Source organism: Malus domestica, chromosome 09, assembly GCF_042453785.1.
Source record: "Malus domestica chromosome 09, GDT2T_hap1".
Classification (NCBI taxonomy): domain Eukaryota; kingdom Viridiplantae; phylum Streptophyta; class Magnoliopsida; order Rosales; family Rosaceae; genus Malus; species Malus domestica.
This window is the reverse complement of record NC_091669.1, coordinates 33529633-33549495: the sequence shown is the minus strand read 5'-3', so window position 1 is coordinate 33549495 and position 19863 is coordinate 33529633. Positions and strand designations below refer to the sequence as shown.

Genomic DNA, 19863 nt, shown 5'->3' with positions numbered 1-19863 from the left:
CCTGTTCTTTTTCTCCCCTATCTTTTACACAGTTGTCCCGTGATTTTGGGTCTTTTTCCCAAATCCGGGTTTTGCCCTTTTTAAGTTATTCTCTTGATTTGGGTTTGATTCGGAGCTTGGGTTTGGATTAAGGTCGAATGGTAGGTCGAAGCCACTCCTTTACCGGTGTTATGTCCTCCTCTTGATTTGGATGCACCGCCTCCTATGCCCACCCTTTGTTTGCTCCGTCCGGGTCGTGCTTTTGCTGGGGTTGCATCACTTGGGCTTTTCCAGATCTGGCTTCTCGTTGTGCAGCCAACTGCCTTGGTTCGACTTGCTGATGGGGCTATCCAAATATGTGCAATGGTCTTTATCAGGAGTGGCGCATCCTTCCATCGAAAAGTGCTGCCTTGTGGCTTCCTTCTCGAAATATTTTGTTAACTACTGAGGTGTACAACGGACCCCTTTCCGGTGTTGTCTCGTTGTCCACTCGCCTTTGTGCATCGTGGTGTCGCTATTTGTTTTGGTCAAATTGGTCTTCGCCTTTATGCAATGCGTTTTGGTAGTCTCATTTGCTAACAAAATGATGACTTGATGTGATCTCGCTTTTTCGCGATGATTTTTTGTGGCCTTGCTTTTCAGCGATGTCCATTGTGGCTGTCTGTATTTCTCTGTTGCTGCTATCGTTTATTATAACAGATGTGTACCAGTAACTCTTGTGCGCTTGACGGTTGTATGTTAGCTCTTGTGGTTGTCGTTTAGGGGATTCCTCTTATTTATCTATTTGTGTTAGGGCTGGGTTTGGTTCTCAGCGGTTCGGTTTTTTCCCAAAACCGAAACCGAACCGAAATTTCGGTTTGGTTCGATTCAGTTCAATTTTTTTCGATTTTTTTTTCGGTTCGGTTTTTTTTTCGGTTCTGTTTTTCCAGTTCGGTTTCGGTTTTTTCATGACTTTTTTTTTTTAATCTGGAACAAATCTGAAAAGATTGATTGAGCACTGAAGAGAAAACACAGAGAGCCTTTATTGAACAAATCTGCCATGGATCTTGAACAAATAAAGCTTTTTTTTTTTTAATCTGGAACAAATCTGCCATGGATATGACATTATTAGGTGTTAGTGCGCCTTTCTTGTTGTGGATCTGAGTGCTCTCGCAGAGAAAAACACACATGCATGTGTTAATTCTTTGATTTTTCCATGAAAATAAATCCAGTAGAACTAAATAGCAGCCAACCAGGAGAGATTTTTACCTTGGGGGTTTGTTTTTAGTCCCAAACCTCTGGTCGGCCATGGCAACACCTATGCATCTGTTGCCAAATTGGAAGATTATACAAAATCCCAACAAAATAAAGAAAAACCCATTTTAATTCAGTAAATCACAATATAAAATTATAAATCATATTCGTTTTGATTTGAAAATTACATGTGAGAGATCGAAAAACCCGGATTAGAATCTTCCAATTTGGAGGGGGTTCCAATTCGAAAGGGGCAAGGGAGAATCATGGTGTGGAAGAAGGGAAAATCATGGTTTGGAAGAAGAGGATGAGAACATGAGAAGACTGGAGAGAGTAATTTGGAGGAAGAGAGGAAGGGGAGAGGGAGAGAGAGACTGAGGAAGCAGCGGAAATGGGAAATGGGAGAGAGAGAGTGTTTGAGATATGAAATGGGAAATGGGAAATGGGAGTGAGACGGCTAGGGTTTGTAAAGTTAAGAAATTTTATAAAGCATTAAATAAAAGAAACCTATAAATAACTTACTGGTGCAATTATAACAATTCAAAGCCTACAATCAAGTGGGCTTGCAGCGACTAACCCCAACCTGCAGGGAAGGGGTTCAAACCTTGACGCCTGCATGTGTTAGTATTTATAAATATTTTTTTTTTCGGTTCGGTTCGGTTTTCAGACCTCAAAAACCGAAACCGAACCAACCAGATTTGGTTCGGTTTTTTTCGGCTTCGGTTCGATTTGGTTTTCGGTTTTTTTCGGTTTTCGGTTTTCGGTTTTTTGAACCCACCCCTAATTTGTGTAAGTCACTTCAGATCAATTTATTGTTCACTGAAGCTATGTACTCAATGACAACCTTGTAATGGTTCGTGTTGATTAATGAAATACACTATTGTTTCCTGTAAAAAAAACAAAAACAAAAACAAAAAGAGAAAAAAAAAAAAAGAGAAGAGATAGAGATTTGGATTCAATCTCTTGAAGCACTACTTTTGTTTTGATAAAGTGTATCACCCTTGAGGAAGGGCCTTTATCTTCCCCTTGAATGGCACCTTGAAAACTCCTTCCTTTGATCTCATTTGGATGGTTGAACAAGTTCTTCATATGTTACGGTTTGAGCTAATTCACTTGATGTGAAGAATAGGGTTATCTTACAAGTGATTTGGTTGCTAGCTAATTCACTCGTAAGCCCGGCCTTGGTAGTAAGATTTTTTTTTTTTTGAACAAAAAATATTGTCTATACTAAGGGGGAGGGTAGACCTAGCATTCGTGTCGTGTTTCTCGTGTTCGTGTCGTTTTCGTGTCATACCCGATAGCTTAATGGATCGTGTCGTGTAACACCCGTTAAAATAAACGGGTAATATGACCCGACCCGAAATTGACCCGTTAATATTATCAGATAATATGACCCGACCCGTTACCCGATGAGAAAAATATATTCTTACATAAACAATTAGAGTAAGAGCCATGATTTGTGTAAGTAGAAAGCAAAAGGCAACATGAGAATATAAAAACAAGGCTAACAACTTCTTATGACAAAAAAACTTGGTAAATGAGTGCAAACAGCAGTCTCGAATCTCAACCAGTAAATTGACCATGCTTCCGCACGCAGTGTATTGCAAACCAGAAAAAAAAAAAAAAAAAAAAGTAGAGAGAATTAAGCCAGGATCCTTATTCAAAATAACAAGAACTATGCTGAACAATTAACCCATCTTGGAGACCGGATCTCCTAAACAAAAAAGAAGAATTCTATACACACACGCCCTGCTCACACCATATACAGTATAAGTGGAAAAACTCTAGTGCTCAGAGGACACAATGGCAGACAAGGATTCATCATAATTCAACAACGTAGTAACATGATTTGGAAATTTATAGGAAAACTTAGATAGTTTCTTCTTCGTTTCTTTTCACCGCCTTTGTGCTCTGCATTTCAAAAACATTTGACTACAGTAATCAGCCTAGATATCTAGGGTCCGAACATAATCTATCAAAATACGATTGAACACTTGTGCGTAAAAGCAAAAACTATGCTTTCAACGTTGAGAGCAAAGCCACTGCTGCTTTTGCTGCTACTGTTGATCTTCAACGTTGAGGACGACCGACCCTCTCTGCTTCTCTATTGATCTCGCCGGCCAATTTTCAATTGGGCTATGGTATTTGGGTTTTCTCCGAATGGCGAAAAACTCGAGACAAGCTTAGTGGGAGGGGTGAAGCGAGGAAGATGAAGCAGATGGGAGGGGTAAAGCGAGGAAGATGTGGAGATGCAAAGACGTTGAGATTCCGTCCCTCTACCACTACGACTGCGGCTGTGGAGTACGGCTGTGAAATGTGATGAGATTATTGAAGATTGGGTATTTTTGGGATTAGATGGTGAAAATATTGAAAAGGGGAGGGGTATTTTTGTCCAAAAAAATATAATAATATAAGTGAAATATAATCCAATGGTAAAGATTTAATCTCACATAAATGAGATTAAATCTATGGCTATTGTTTAAGTAAGATTTTTTAATTAATGTAGAAATCTGAAAAATATAAAAAATATACAAATGCTCGTAATGACAAGCTTTACAATTTTCATAAAAGACTCAACTCTGAAATACGCCACTATAATCACATAAACTATAGATCTAAATTTAACCGTTGATTGTCGTTTACATTTATGCTCCATTCTTCTCACCAAATTTTGTTTTTTTGGATTTTCTATTTTGAAAACATGATCTCTTAGAAGATGCAAGAAGATGAATGGTTCATATCATTGATATTACTTTCAGAGTTTTACTATTAGTGAAAATATAGCTCGAAGTTTATAAAATTTCTAGAAACTATATAACATCAACTTATATTTTAGTTAACCATAAATATCGGAATGTCATATCAATGATCTAAACCGTTCATTTTTCTACATCAGCTTAAAGATCACTTTATAAAAAAGAAAATCTAAAAAATGAAATTCGATGAGTAGAATAAAGCGTAAACAACAATGGACGGTTAAATTTAAATCTAAGGTTTATGGATTATGGTGTCAGATTTCGGAGTTGACCCCTTCACGAAAGTTGTAAAACTTGTCATTATGAGTGGTTCTATATTTTTTTTTACATTTTTCACACTTCTACAATAATAATTATTAATTTTGCACTCAAATAAAAAACACTATTCATGAGATTTGGAGGATTTTAAAAATCTAAACGACCATGTAACCATCGTTTAAGTGTACATAATGCAATTACGAGCGTTTATATTTGCTTTCACATTTTTCAGACATATACATTAATGATTATGAATTTTATTTATTTTGAACTCCCTTAAAAATACTATTCATGAGGGTTTGTATGGTTTTAAAAATTCAAACGATGATATACCCATCCTCAAAGCGTAGAGGATGCAATTACAAGCGTTTGCATATTTTTTCACATTTTTCGCACTTGTAAATTAATTATTATAATTTTTTTAATGTGTTTGGTATTTTAAATTACTTGATATTTTTATTTTTAATGTGTTTTTTAATTTTTTTAAACTCACTTTTTGCCTATAGTATACTATAAAATAAATAAATAATTTTAAAATTTTAAAATTTATATAGAATAATAATACAATAATAATTAATAAACAATATATACATATCCAGTATATCTATTGTATTTTATAGTAATTGTTTTAATAGTTTAAAAAATTAAAATCATCAAAATAACTTTTTTCTTATCGTGTAGAAACAAGTTACCTGCGTGTCATTATCGTGTAAACATGTTAAGGACCCGTTATTGTCGGGTTCTTATCGTGTGACCCGATAACGACCTGATTAGTTATCGTGTTGACCCGAAACCGGTTATTTTCGTGTCCTTTACGTGTTGTGTTAACGTGTCGTGAAAGAAATTGCCATGTCTAGGGGAGAGGGTGGACTTAGCCTCACAATGGGCTAGCAATAATATGGTTCAAATTCTCCTTTGGCAAAAATAGAACCTAAGACCTCTTACTTACATAATGCAATTACGAGCGTTTATATTTGCTTTCACATTTTTCAGACATATACATTAATGATTATGAATTTTATTTATTTTGAACTCCCTTAAAACTACTATTCATGAGGGTTTGTATGGTTTTAAAAATTCAAACGATGATATACCCATCCTCAAAGCGTAGAGGATGCAATTACAAGCGTTTGGATATTTTTTCACATTTTTCGCACTTGTAAATTAATTATTATAATTTTTTTAATGTGTTTGGTATTTTAAATTACTTGATATTTTTATTTTTAATGTGTTTTTTAATTTTTTTAAACTCACTTTTTGCCTATAGTATACTATAAAATAAATAAATAATTTTAAAATTTTAAAATTTATATAGAATAATAATACAATAATAATTAATAAACAATATATACATATCCAGTATATCTATTGTATTTTATAGTAATTGTTTTAATAGTTTAAAAAATTAAAATCATCAAAATAACTTTTTTCTTATCGTGTAGAAACAAGTTACCTGCGTGTCATTATCGTGTAAACATGTTAAGGACCCGTTATTGTCGGGTTCTTATCGTGTGACCCGATAACGACCTGATTAGTTATCGTGTTGACCCGAAACCGGTTATTTTCGTGTCCTTTACGTGTTGTGTTAACGTGTCGTGAAAGAAATTGCCATGTCTAGGGGAGAGGGTGGACTTAGCCTCACAATGGGCTAGCAATAATATGGTTCAAATTCTCCTTTGGCAAAAATAGAACCTAAGACCTCTCACTTACAAGTGAAGAGAAATACTACTAGACCGTAATACTAAATGATAGTAGTAAGATTTAAGAGAATGAGGTTCTCTCTAATCAATTTATTTAATGTAAAATAAAACTTATACTCATATGTTAAATTACTATAAAGGAATTACTGTACTCTTTAATATAATCTTAATTTCTTGTACACCCAAATTGAACACCAAGGTTTTTATACAAAGAAATGGGGTCATCAAGCACAACGTTGATTTCAACGTCAGTCACCCCTTTGTCTTTCTCTCCAACGTTGATTTCAACTTTTAGTATTTAAAACCAATTGAAGCTAACTAAAATATAAAGAATTTAAACAATAGAAGGAGAGATGTTTATACATGTTGCGAGGTGGAAGCGAACTAGGTGCAAACAATTATAGCTAATCATTGTTGGGATTTAAATGAATGTCACAGATTTAGGGTCTACACAGAAACAAGTAGGTTTCTGAAGAGACTCTTCTGGACTTCATGGATTTAAGTTGTCTCACAACTTCAATCCCATGGGCTCCATTTGGGTTTAGGCCCAATGAACCTTGAAATCTGTGGACTAATTTCAAACCCAAATGAATTTTTAATGTCCGTAAGATTAATTGCCTTTTAATTCAATCTCTTCATTTCATGAATTAACTATTTAATTTCTATATAAAAAAAAATTAACTATTCAACCAAAAAAAAAATTGATGTTAACCATTCTTTTGTTTTGTGAAATTATGTTACTACCCTTAACTTTTTTATTTTGATAGAAGACTAAATAGTCTTTTCGCTCTCTTTTAATTGACAAATAGAATTCTGTTAAATTATTAACTAGCATACGGGCACATACAAAATGTGTGAGAATTTTTTATTTTTGTTTTTGAAATAGAAGGAGAGAGGAAGAGAGAATTTTTTTTATTTTATTATTTATTTATTTTTATATTAGAGATATGTTAGGATTACATGTAGGTGAGGTTTTGAAAAAAAAAACAACAAAATTTGGTTGTGTGAAATTATATTTTTGCCCCATATTTCTCATTCATGTTCTGTTTTAATTAGAGGATTAAACTGATAATTTCATAGAATTTTTGTTGACAATGAGTGTTTTATTAATTAGTAGAGATTAGTAGAGATATGTAGTTTAAATGTAGTAATGCCAAAGGAGAAATAGCACTTCAAAGGGGGGAAGAGAATATATTGCAGTTGAACAATTTGTCTAGAAGAATGAATTATGCTTTATAGACATTTATAGTACCCTTTAGGCATGGTACTCTATATAATTTAATTATTATTTCTCTTAAAATCAATCAAAAGTTCATCTGTACTCCAAGAACTATTTGGAAAATTGCGATGGACTTGTAAATCGAACGTACATTGATGATCTCGAAATAATATAACATTCCATTTGCTTTTGCTATGCAGTTGTCTCCAAAAGAAAACTTATTAGAAAGCATAAACAAAACGAAAAGAGTTGCAAATTTCTCAATTAGGAGCTCCGGTATGTACTTGATTTTGTTGTTTAATTTCATTTGAAATTTATTTTTGCATTCCATGTCACATCCTCGTCCGGGCCCCTACCACATCCCCGGCTCGACTCCACCGTATCACGATATTGTCCGTTTTGGGCCCTGACCACGCCCTCACGATTTTGTTTTTGGGAACTCACACGAGAACTTCTCAGTGAGTCACCCATCATGGGATTGCTCTCGCCCTAACTCGCTTAACTTCAGAGTTCCGATGGAACCCGAAGCCAATACGCTTCCAAAAGGCCTCGTGCTAAGTAAAGATGAGAATATACATATAAGGCTTAGAGGATCAAATCCCCTGGGCGATGTGGGATGTGATAATCCATCCCCTTAGGGGTACGATGTCCTTATCGGCACACTTTCGACCAAGGATTGGCTCTGATACCAAATTGTCAATTGTCACATCCTACATCTCCTAGGGGAGTGGATCATCTAAGCCTTATATGTATATTCTCATCTCTACCTAGCACGAGGCATTTTGGGAGCTCACTGGCTTCAGGTTCCATCAGAACTTTGAAGTTAAGCGAGTTAGGGCGAGAGCAATCCCATGATAGGTGACCCACTAGGAAGTTCTCGTGTGAGTTCCCAAAAACAAAACAGTGAGGGCGTGGTTGAGGCCCAAAGCGGACAATATCGTCTTACGGTGGAGTCGAGCCCGGGATGTGGTGGGGGCCCGGGCCAGGATGTGACACTCCAAAAATCAAATTGTCCAAAAATTTACTTTTATTTGAAAAATGTTATTTTATTTGAGAATTGTTATTTCCACTTCAAACTCTTGCTACAACCACCATGTCCACCAACACTGTCGTTGTCTTATACATTACAAAAACGCAAAATTGTATTTGTCTTTTGAGCCTTCCGTCTTTTTTCGTTTGCACAACCGTTTTCAAAATATCGTTTATAAAAGGGTAATTCTCACTTTATTACCTTGAAGTATCATGATTTTCAAACTTTCATAAGTTTTTTCATCCTAGTCTCATACCTAAAGTCTAAAGTTTGAATTTTGTGACATTTTCATAATTCCGTTAGTCTGACTGTCTGAACCTTCGTTAAAACATAAGTAGTGCTCACGTGGATGATGACTTTGTAGTGACTTGTCATTGTGGCCTACGTGGATGATGACTGTGCATAATTTTTTTTTGGAAAATTCAAAATAAAAATAAAATTTAAAACATTGGGTTGTGGGATCGACAGAGCCTCAAAGTCTCATCCTTCTCCCTCTTCAGAAATCGGATTGTGATGATTTGAGACCAAAAGAGACTAAAATTTTAACACTTTTCTTTGATGAAAGTGCGAAATAGAGGAGGCGAAATTTAAAACCAAAGTTTGCGGAATTTGGAGGGTTTGGTTGGATTTTGAGTCCAAATTGGATAATGGAAAATGAAAACTAGAAGGTTATTGGGGATCTGAAATGGATCTTTTAGAGTCTTGATAGGCTTTGAGATTGTCAAGAGAGATAAAAATGTTATTTTAACCGTTTATTTATACCATGTTTTGTATCATCTCTAATAAAGATAAAATTTATATGGATTGACAGACCTTATCTTTATTAAAAAAAATTAAATAAGTAATGATATAAATAGATGATAAATGTAACATTACTTAAAAAAACAAAAAAAAAAAACCAGAGAAATCTGCCAAAATATCAAAAGAAGACAAAAAGGTGGGATATTTTTTAAGATCTAGATATGAGCCTTCATTGAAAACATCCTATAAATTACAAAATCTTTGAAATTTCATGCTCTGTAGAGAAGAGAGTGCGAAAAACGATACTAAAAACAAAGCAGAAAACCAAATTAAACGATTGGATTTTTGAAATTCTTACACAGAATCTAGAAAAAGCTCAAATTTTCAGCTGGGAAATGTTTTCATGGGCTGCAATTGGTCTCCCTCACCTTCGTCACCTTCGACACATACCTCTACGGCGGCACCGACAAGGCCGCCTACGTTTTGTCGATCCTCGTTAACGACGACGATGACAACGCCCAACTCTCAGTGGAACGAGAGGCCGAGAGGCGGCGAGGAGGATGGGGATTCGAGGCATCGGAGAGCTCACCTTCGAGCCAATCGTTCTACATTTCAGCAACAGGAGGCGTGTCCTCATTGAACTTGGATTGTTCTTCAGCAACAGGAGGAGACGTGGAAGACACAGGTGGTTTATCATGCTCCAGCTCATGGCTGCCTTGATTTCGCGGTTGATGGCCTCAGATTTCTTTAGCTCGTCATGAGCCTCTAGAACTCGTCGAGCCTTGGCAGAGTTAACTCGGTCAGCTTGCGAGAATTGGGGGTCAACCCCATCGTACCATCCAGCTCAGTAGCTCTGTGATACAGTGTTTAACGAGCCTTGGTGGTCTTCAACGAGCAAATCGTTCTACATTTCGATCTCTGCCTCATGCACCGGCTTTATGTGAGCTGATACGGTGTTTGTTAAAATGTCTCAGTGAAATTCAAAGCAGATTATATATGTTTTTCATAGTTTTTAAGATTTGAAAACGGTTGCCTAAATTCCGTACCAAGCAAATTTTTTTAGTATAATAATTGTATGTGAAAACTTGTTCATGGTCTCGACTTCTACTTTGCAAGTGTGGTATAACCTTCTTTTCGCTTTTACTATGCAGATTTCTCCAAAAGCAAAAGAAAACCAAAAGATTTGCATACTGCTCTGTTTTTCTTCAAGCCTAGTCTTGATCATGAGTTAAGGTATGGCCTATTGTTTTTTTTTTTTTTTTTAATTTCATGTGCTTTGATTAAAAAAAATAAATAAATACCTTTCTCGCATCCTAAATATTTTGTTTGGATTCGTATATATTCAACAGATAAAAAAAGCAGACGAATTGGTAAGCTGAAGGTGCCATGGCGAAGGAGATAATCACTGCAATTATTCCTACAATAATTGACCACACAGTTAGACCACTTGCACGGCAAGTGAGTTGTGTCATTTTCTACAAAAGCAACCTTAAAGATCTAAGGAGTACATTGAAGAATTTTGATGCTGTCAAACAAAGGATGAACCATGCGGTTGAAGAAGTCGAAAGAAAAGTTAATCAAAAAGTGGAAGCCGATGTCCGGAACTGGCAGACAGAAGCGGATGGGATCTTTCGAGAGGCAGAAGCATTATTGGAAGATGAAGGCCGTGCAAAGACAAAGTGTCTCTATATATGTCCTAACCTGATATCCTATCATCAGCTCGGCAGAAAATCAACTAAATTGGTGAGAAAGATTGAAGAACATGAAAATAAAAAAAAAGAGTTTTCCAGTGTTTCTTACAAAGTTCCCGTAGAAGACGTGTCTGCCATAGCCTCGCACGAGTACATGGCCTTTGAATCAAGGATTTCAATGGTGAAGGATATCATTACGGAACTGAAAAAACCTGATATCAATAGGATTGGTGTGTACGGATTAGGGGGCGTTGGGAAGACAACACTTGCCAAAGAGGTTTACAGAGAAGCTATGGAAGGGAAGTTATTTGATAATGTGGTTATAATACTAAATGTCAAAGAAAAAAAAGACAACGAAACAATTCAAAAAGAAATTACCAAAAAGCTGGGGATGGACGTTGATGAATCTGAGGATATGGGAACAAGGGCGAATCTCCTATGGGCCAAGATTAAAGAAAGGAAGACTCTTGTCATTTTAGACGATGTTTTGGAAAGAATTGACTTTGAGGCTCTGGGACTCGTCGGTGTGCCGAACTGTAAGTTATTGTTGACTTCTAGAGATAGTAAAGTTTTATTCTCTGATATGCGTACGCAAAAAGAATTTCGACTTGGGTTTTTAACAGAAAAAGAAAGTTGGAGTTTGTTTGAGAAGATGGCAGGTAATGTCGTTAAAGACAACCGTATACTGAAAGAAGGAACCCAACTAGCAAAGAAATGTGGTGGTTGGCCGGTTTTGGTTGTTGCAGTTGCAAGTGCTTTAAGGGAAAGTAGTTTGGAGGAATGGAAAGATGCGTTGAGAAGTTTCAAAAGATTTGACAAGAAAGAAATGAATGAAAAAGCATTCTTGGCTCTAAAGTGGAGTTACGAACAATTGGAGGATCAAGAGCTTAGGCAATTGTTCTTGCTTTGCGGGAGTTGCAGCAATTTTCTCAGTGACTTGTTAAAGTATAGTATGGGTTTGGGTTTGATAAAAAATGTTGAGACGGTGGAAGAGGCACGGGTTTCATTGAATTTAATGGTTAAAAAACTAAAAAAGTCTTGCCTATTGCTGGACAGTTATGATGATAGGACTGTTAGAATGCATGAGCTCGTACGAGATGTTGCTGTCTGGATTGCATCTGATGATCTAAAGGCCTTTTCAAGAGCACATGGAGATGAGGTGAAGGAATGGCCAACTGAGGATTTCCTCAAAAAATGCACAAGGATGTCCTTTGGAGGTTGCAAGATCCCCAGGCTTCCTGAAGTACCTTGGGAATGCCCAGAATTAAAATTGTTGATTTGGGAGAATGATAGTATTGGCGACTCCCAGGAAATCCCAAGCAAATTTTTTGAAGGGATGAAAGAACTCAAAGTGTTGGATGTAACCGAATTCCGTATTCCGTCACTACCTCCATCTCTTCTATCCCTAAAGCATCTCCAGACATTGTGTTTAGATCGGTGCGAGTTGGTAGACATAACTCTTGTTGGACAGCTAACAAACTTGAAAATTCTTAGCTTCCTAAAGTCCAAGATTAAAGAGTTGCCCAAAGAAATAGGGGAATTGACAAGGCTACAATTATTGGATTTGACCGGTTGCTCTGAACTTGTTGTGATCTCACCTGGTGTTATATCAAGCTTGACAAGACTAGAAGACTTGAGGATGGGACTTTTCAAGCAATGGGAGGGTGCAGGTCCCACTAGTGGAGGAAGTAATGCTACTGTTTCAGAGCTGAAGCACTTGGTTGAACTAACTGCATTAGACATACATGTTCCAGATGCTAACCTTCTTCCAGCCAACTTGTTCTCTGATAAGTTAGAAAGATACAGCATACTTATCGGTGATTGTTGGGCATATCCTGACATCCATCCAACCTCCTCGAACATGCTAAAACTCAAGATTACAAGGAGAAATCAGTTCGACCGAGGTATAAAGTTGTTGGTAAAGAAATGTGAGCAATTGTACTTGGATGGGATGGAGATTGTGAATATTATTTCCTATCTATTTGACAGTGAAGCTGTTAATCAACTGAAGCATCTCCATGTCCAAAACGACGACAAAGTCAAATATGTCATTAACTCCGTCAGTTGGGGTTATTCTCATAATGTCTTCTCCAACCTGGAGTCTCTAGCTCTTGAAGACCTTGTGAGTTTGGAAAGTGTAAGTTATGGGCAACTCATAGGCGAGCCTTTCCGAAAGTTAAAATCTTTGACACTTTGGAATCTACCAAAGCTTATTGGTTTCTCTTCCAAAGGCAAGCAGTCAACGATTGCTACAGAAGCCGACGAAATCATTACGGAGGATGAAGTTGGTGGACCATCGAGACTGTTCAATAATGGGGAGGTACTTTCTTAGTCATTTTTCTAGCAAAATGGTTGCATGTTTCTTTCTCCAAATAGCTTTCTTCTTCGAATTTCGACATATAATTCTTTTCTCTTTCAATAAGAAAAAAGATGCAAATGCCTAAGATTTATTTTTTCCAATAAGCAAAAACCATTTAAATGATATATTATGTTATTAGGTTTTGATATTAAGAATTTTTTTTCCCAGGTATTCTCCTAACAAGTTCAAATCTTCTGAACCCATTTAGACTTTTTTAAAATTTTGATATCTGTCCATTCACTCATCCAAACCTAACGGAGTTAACTCCAAATAAAATAAATAAATAAAAAAACAAAAATCAGAGCGTAGCCCAGCGTACTGGCTACCTCTCCCATTCTCCTTCCTTCCCAACGCCACCAATCACCGACCCCTCCCTCACGGACCACCACCTCTTCAAGCTCAGCTGCAGCATCTCCCTTGATGACATCGTCATCGACATCGCCAAGGCTATGAGAACAGATCCATGGCCGAAGGAGCTCGCGGGAACGGTGAAGTAGATTCTCGGAATCTACGTCTCGGTGGGCTTCACGGTCACGGTCATCGTCCCCTATTCTTTGAAGGAGCATTTAAATTGAAGGGAGAGGCTTTTGGGTTTGATTTATGGATTTAAAGTGTGAAGGAGATGCAATTGATATTGCTGCTGTTGTGTTTGGGGAAGTGAGAGAAAGAGAGGAGGATGACGGAGGCAGATTCTCTGCTCCTTTTTTCCCATACACTTCCATTCTCTCCTTGTTTGTGTGGTCACGCTTAAACCACGTCAACATTTTATATTGATTTTTTTATAAAGATAATAAGACAAAAAGACGTGGCTTAATCGTAATCATAGAAACAGAGGAGGATAGAAGTGTAGGGGAAAAAAGAGCAGAGAATCTGCCTCCGAGGATGACCGGCGTCTTTTTTCTTACATTTGTTTTTATTTTTATTTGAGTTTATTAGGAGTTGACAAAGTTATGTTACGATTAAGTTTGTGGACAGGTGGCAAGTGTCATAGATAAACTACACTTATTTTAAGTGCAAAAAATTTAAACTCGGGCCCTAATCACAGGAGAGTCCTCTACTAATCACCAAAGTTTCACAATAATGTGTTTTTGGTATCAATTTAAATAAAATTGATTAAATTTGAAATTAAATTTAGGGAACTTTAACGAAAAGCTCCCGGTACTGTTCACTTTAACGAAAAACCACATTTTTACATTAAAAAGTCAATCATGGTACTATTCACTTTACCCTTTATTTTGTCCTTATCGTTAAAACTCAAAGTTTTCAAGCCTTTTTCATTAGTTTTCTTTTAAATTTACTCCAATTCGTTCATTGCTAATCAATGAAAGTAGAAAGACTTACAACTGTCTAGTAGCCTAGTAGCTTACTTTTTAATACATGACCTTTACTTTATGTCTACACATTTGGAACATGTAAGGCTAAAGCCATGTAATCCATAAATTCCTAACCTAAACATGATTTTTGTTCTGTACTATGCAGGTTTTGATGTCCAACTTAACAACCTTGACTGTGCATCAATGTAATAGCTTAAGATTCTTGTTTTCGAGTTCCATGGTTAAATGTCTCGGGCAACTCAAACATATCAAGATATCCAAATGTCAAGCACTACAAATGGTATATGACACATCATCTACCACTCAATTGAATGGTATTAAGTGCCCAAATCTAAACTTAGTTGAGATAGACTCGTGTGATAGTTTGAAAAATGTCTTTCCTGCCTCAATGGCCAAAGATCTTAAGCAGCTAAGCAAGTTGAAGGTTGAGAATTGTAGTTTAATGGAGGAAATTGTTGCGAAGGAAGAAGGACCACAAAAGGCATACGAGGAGTTCGGGTTCCCTAAAGTAACATCTATGGAATTTGATAATCTGCCCCGACTTCGGAGTTTCTATCCAGGACTGCGTGTTTCTAATTGGCCATCACTCAACATGTTAAAGTTAACGAAATGTGGTGGTGTGGAGATTTTTGCTGTTGAGTTTTCAACATATCAAGACAAGTTTGAGTTAGGCCACCCAAGACCAACGGAACAACCTTTCTTTTTGATTGAGAAGGTAACCATACTTGTACACAACTCTTTTGATATTAGAAATTTTATGTGATTTTTACATACTAGTTAAACATACACCATCAAGTAGATACATTTATTATGTTTTTAAAATTAAAGTTATTATGTGGTGTCTAGTTTTTCAAAATATCTTAAAGGGTGCCGTTACCGTTGATTATATTTCAGGATAAGTCATTCTTTAACTTGGAACACTTGATATTGGACGAGAACACGGAGATTTGGTATGAACCGTATGGTCCACTCCCAGCAGAGTTGTTGAGAAAACTAAAAGTAATTTTTTTTGCTACTTCACATCCCAAGTCAGATGTTTTCTTTGAGAATTTACAGAATACTGAACTGCTCCATGTGCTTTCTGCTCCTTGGAAAGAATTACATGAAGTTGAGACCCTCCCACGTGTAAAGGTTTTGTGGCTCATCGATATGCCGGAGCTGATACATCTAGGAATGGAAAACTCCCAACTAGGGGGCCCTGTTTTTCCAAACTTGGAATTTCTACACCTAGAAAAATGTGGCAGATTAGAGAATCTAACTTCATCATTGATATCCTTTGGAAATCTAAGAATTTTGCACATATGGAGTTGTCACGAACTGCAATACTTAATACCTTATTCTGTGGGTAAGAATTTGCAGCAACTCCAGCTGTTGGATGTTGGGTACTGTGAAAGAATGGTAGAAATAGTGGCAAGTAATGGAGATGATTCAGAAACTGAGATCACTTTCAGTTGCTTGCAACATCTTGAACTTTCTGACCTACCAAGTCTGCAAGGCTTTTGCACGGGAAATTGCATTTTTAAAGTCCCATCCTTAGAAACTTTGATTGCCAAGAACTGCCAGCTGATAGATTTAAAGATTTCTCCTGATGGGTTACTCCAAAGTGATCCAAGACCAGAAAGACTACAAATAGCAGAGGAAACTGATGATGTACCGATGCTAAGTGATTGAAAGGAGAGTGATCCCGATCAAACTGTAAGTACTTCATTCACTAATTAAGCATCTATTAATTTCACTCTCCAATTTTTCAGCTTTTTTCTGAACCTTGAACCATCAAATTTAAAAGTCTGATTTATTCATCTTATTCATAGTTGTTCAGTCGGATTTCATATTGAACAGTTTGTGTTTATTTGTAATCGTCAACTAAATATGTATTTCTACAGGAGCAGCTGATGATTGCAGATTTAAATGTGTCTTTTGCCTGGCGTGTTAAGGTTTTCCGATTATGTGCTATTGCGTGTTTGTGTGTTATTTTCCTCTTCCTTTTGCCTTTCCTTTTAAAGGAAGAAATATCAGCCTGGAGAGCAGACTGGAAGGAACTCTGACCTGTTGCAAGCTTCCGCTTCAAGGGAGAACCTTGGTTGTGAGATTTCTGTTGGCAATGAGGTCAATTTCAAGCCTTGGTTATATTATGTTTGGGTATGATTGTTGTTAATGTAGACAGAGGAAGATTGAAGGAGAAGATCAGAATCCAAGAAATAGAGAGAGAGAGAGAGAGAGAGAGAGAGAGAGAGAGCGAGATTTTAGAGACAGAAGCTGCAAACTGTTATATTGATCTTTCTTAATCTCAAAGTAATTACAATGATGTATTTATATAGAAGACTAACTCTCTAACTAACTATCAAACTAAGGTTTACAACCTTTGGACAAATGGCATTATCCTAGCAACTGTCTATATCCTTACATGCCCCCTCAAACTCATGAGTGTATGATCCGAGCATGAGGTTGAAACAATGAGACTGAAAAAGAGGAGCACTAAGGCCCTTGGTTAAAATATCTGCAAATTGTTCTCGAGAGGAGACAAACTAAACACATAGTTTCTTCTTAGGAACCCTTTCACGCACAAAGTGTACATCGATCTCAATGTGCTTCTGCTGAACCGGACTAAAAGACAATGCTATGGCAGAAAGATTGTCACAGAAGATAACAAGAGGAACAACAGGCTTAACATGCATAAATTCCAGCAACTGTTGAATCCAATCAAGCTCAGCTGATGTAGTAGACATAGCTTTGTATTCTGCTTCCGTTGAGGAACGAGAAACAGTGTTTTGTTTTTTGGAGGACCAAGAAATAGGGTTATTGCCCAAGAAGACAACCAAACTAGTAGTTGAACGCCTATCATTGGGATCACCAGCCCAATTTGCATCACTAAATGCCTTCAGTATTAAATCTCCTCGAGTATAAGAGGTGCCAACAGATAACGTCCCCTTTAGATACCTCAAAATCCTCTTTATAGCTGTAAAATGTGACACCATTGGAGATTGCATAAACTGACAAACTTGATGAACTGAGAAGGCAATGTTCGGGCGAGTGAAAGTGAGGTATTAGAGGGCTCCAACGATACTCCGGTATGCTGTTGGATTATTATAGGGAATGCCATCATCTTTAACCAACCGATTGTAAGGTAAACAAGGGGTGTCACTTACAATCTACCATCTCAACTTTCTGCAACAAATCCAGTATATATTTGGACTAAGACAAGAATAATCCCGTAGCAGTTTTGAGAACCTGAATTCCCAAAAAATAATGGAGCTCCCCTAAGTCCTTGATGTCAAACTCAGAGGTTAAAGAGTTGATTTCCTGTTGAATAGCTGAATGAGAACTGCCAGTAATAATAATATCATCGACATAGAGTAGGAGTACCACAATGTCACTGCCAACCATCTTAACAAATAAAGAAGAATCAGCATATGTGGATTGAAACCCAAGAGTGGGAAGAAAACTTGTAAATCTGTCATTCCAGGCTCTAGGAGCCTGTTTCAATCCATATAGTGACTTGTGTAATTTACAAACCAAATCAGGATGGACAGGATCTCCAAAACCAAGAGGTTGAGACATGTACACTTCTTCATTTAACAAACCATGCAAAAAAGCATTCTTGACATCCAACTGTCGAAGAGTCCAATTGAAGTGAGCTGCTAAGGCTAGAACTAACCTTACAGTGGTTGGTTTAACCACGGGACTAAAGGTTTCACCATAGTCCAATCCAGGCTCTTGACTAAACCACTTAGCAACAAGTTGAGCCTTATGCCTAGCCACTGTCCCATCTGAGTTCTTTTTGAGTTTGAAAACCCACTTACAACCAACAAGGTTCTTGTGAGGAGGCAAATGTACAAGACTCCAAGTATGTTGTGTATGCAATGCATCAACCTCTTCCTGCATTGCTTTGTACCAAACTGGTACCTTCATTGCATATTTATATGTTGCAGGTTCCACCAAAGTTAAATCAACATCACGAGATTCAGCCACTTGACTGAAAAATACCTTCTTCTTAATGATGCAATTCTTACTTCTAGTTTGCATAGGATGCATATTAAGTGGAGCAAATGGTAACACCACTTGAAGTAAATTCGAACTAAATTCAGAGTCCACAGGGAGTTGAGAAATAGAACTTGCAGTAGCAGTAATGGACTGAGAAGAGGTACTGGTTGGTGAAGCTGGTGCCAAATGGGGTAATGCAAAAGAAACTGATGGTGAAGATAGTATTTCAGTAGGTGGAGAGTTTGGTGGTAGAGGTGAGTGTGTTGGGTTTGTTTGAGAGGGAACTAGGGTATTGTGCATAGTAGGAACTGAAAGTGGTGACCATGACTGAGAGGAAGAGGATGTCACATGTTTGTGCTTAGACAATGCAAACAAGTGAGGGTAGGGAAATCTAGTCTCATCAAACACGACATGTCTAGAAATGTAGAACCTACCTTTTAACACATCAAAACAAATAAATCCCTTATACTTTGAGGCATACCCAAGAAATACACACTCTGTGGTTTTAGCTTGTAACTTTGTCTGAATGTAAGGTCTTAATAGAGGAAAACAGGAACACCCAAACACCTTAAGATGTGTCAAAACAGGAGGAGTGCCAAAAACCATTTCAAATGGTGAACAATTATTCAAAACTGGTGTAGGCATTCGATTTATAAGATATACAGCAGCTTGACAAGCAAAGGTCCAGAAGGATGAGGGTAATTTGGCAGATTGTAACAATGTGACAGTGGTTTCAACAATGTGTCTATGATTTCTCTCGGTCAAGCCATTTTGTTCTGGAGTATAAGGACAAAATTTATGGTGAAGTATACCTTTATTGGTAAGAAAAGTTTGAAGTTTATTGCTACAATATTCACCACCACCATCAGTTTGTAAAGTCTTAATACAAACAGAGAATTGGGTTTGCACAAAGGAATAGAAGGCAACAAAGATGTCAAAGAAATCTGATTTATTGACAAGAGGAAACAACCAACAATATCTAGTGCATTCATCAATGAGAGTTACATAATACTTGTAACCATCAATGGAATTACATGAAGAAGGACCCCAAAGGTCACTGTGTATAGTTTCGAAAGGAATTACAGAGTTGTGTGCACTAGACTGAAACGGCAATTTAGTAAACTTGCTCTCTAAACAACTATGATAGAGCATGGGAACAATGTCCTTTGTACAAGAGATATGAGACTTAGTAAGCATGATAGAAGCAATGGTATTTGAAGGATGCCCTAACCTACTGTGCCAAAGATTTGAGCTAACAAGCTGTCCAAGCAATGCAGAAGCTTTAGAATGGCCTTGAGAATGAAATGATTGATGATTGGAAAGTGACGGAATGGGGTATAGTCCATTACTGCATTGTCCTTTGTACAAGATCCTCCTTGTGGCTTTGTCCTGAATCTAGAAACAATGAGCATCAAACACTAACCAACAATTGTGGCATCCAAGAATTGTAAGCAATTGTAAAGTTCTCTTAAGTTTCAATACAAAGCTTCCTTTCTCCCATCTTCTAAGTGATTTTAGCATTCTCCAAGCTATCTTAGCTTTCTTTGTGATTCGATCGGGGGAAGCGAGGCTTCGAAGGCTT

The 19863-nt window shown here is 37.0% G+C and overlaps 1 protein-coding gene across 1 annotated transcript; it reads left to right on the top strand.

The window, feature by feature from the left end:
• Positions 1–9194: 9194 nt before the first annotated feature.
• Positions 9195–16615, top strand: LOC103422300 (disease resistance protein At4g27190-like). The gene is made up of 5 exons (XM_070805125.1): positions 9195–10149; positions 10266–12927; positions 14446–15015; positions 15195–15995; positions 16184–16615. Exons 2-4 carry the CDS (start codon positions 10303–10305, stop codon positions 15969–15971), a joined length of 3972 nt encoding a protein of 1323 aa, XP_070661226.1. The 5' UTR covers positions 9195–10149; positions 10266–10302; the 3' UTR covers positions 15972–15995; positions 16184–16615.
• The last annotated feature ends 3248 nt before the right edge of the window (positions 16616–19863 follow it).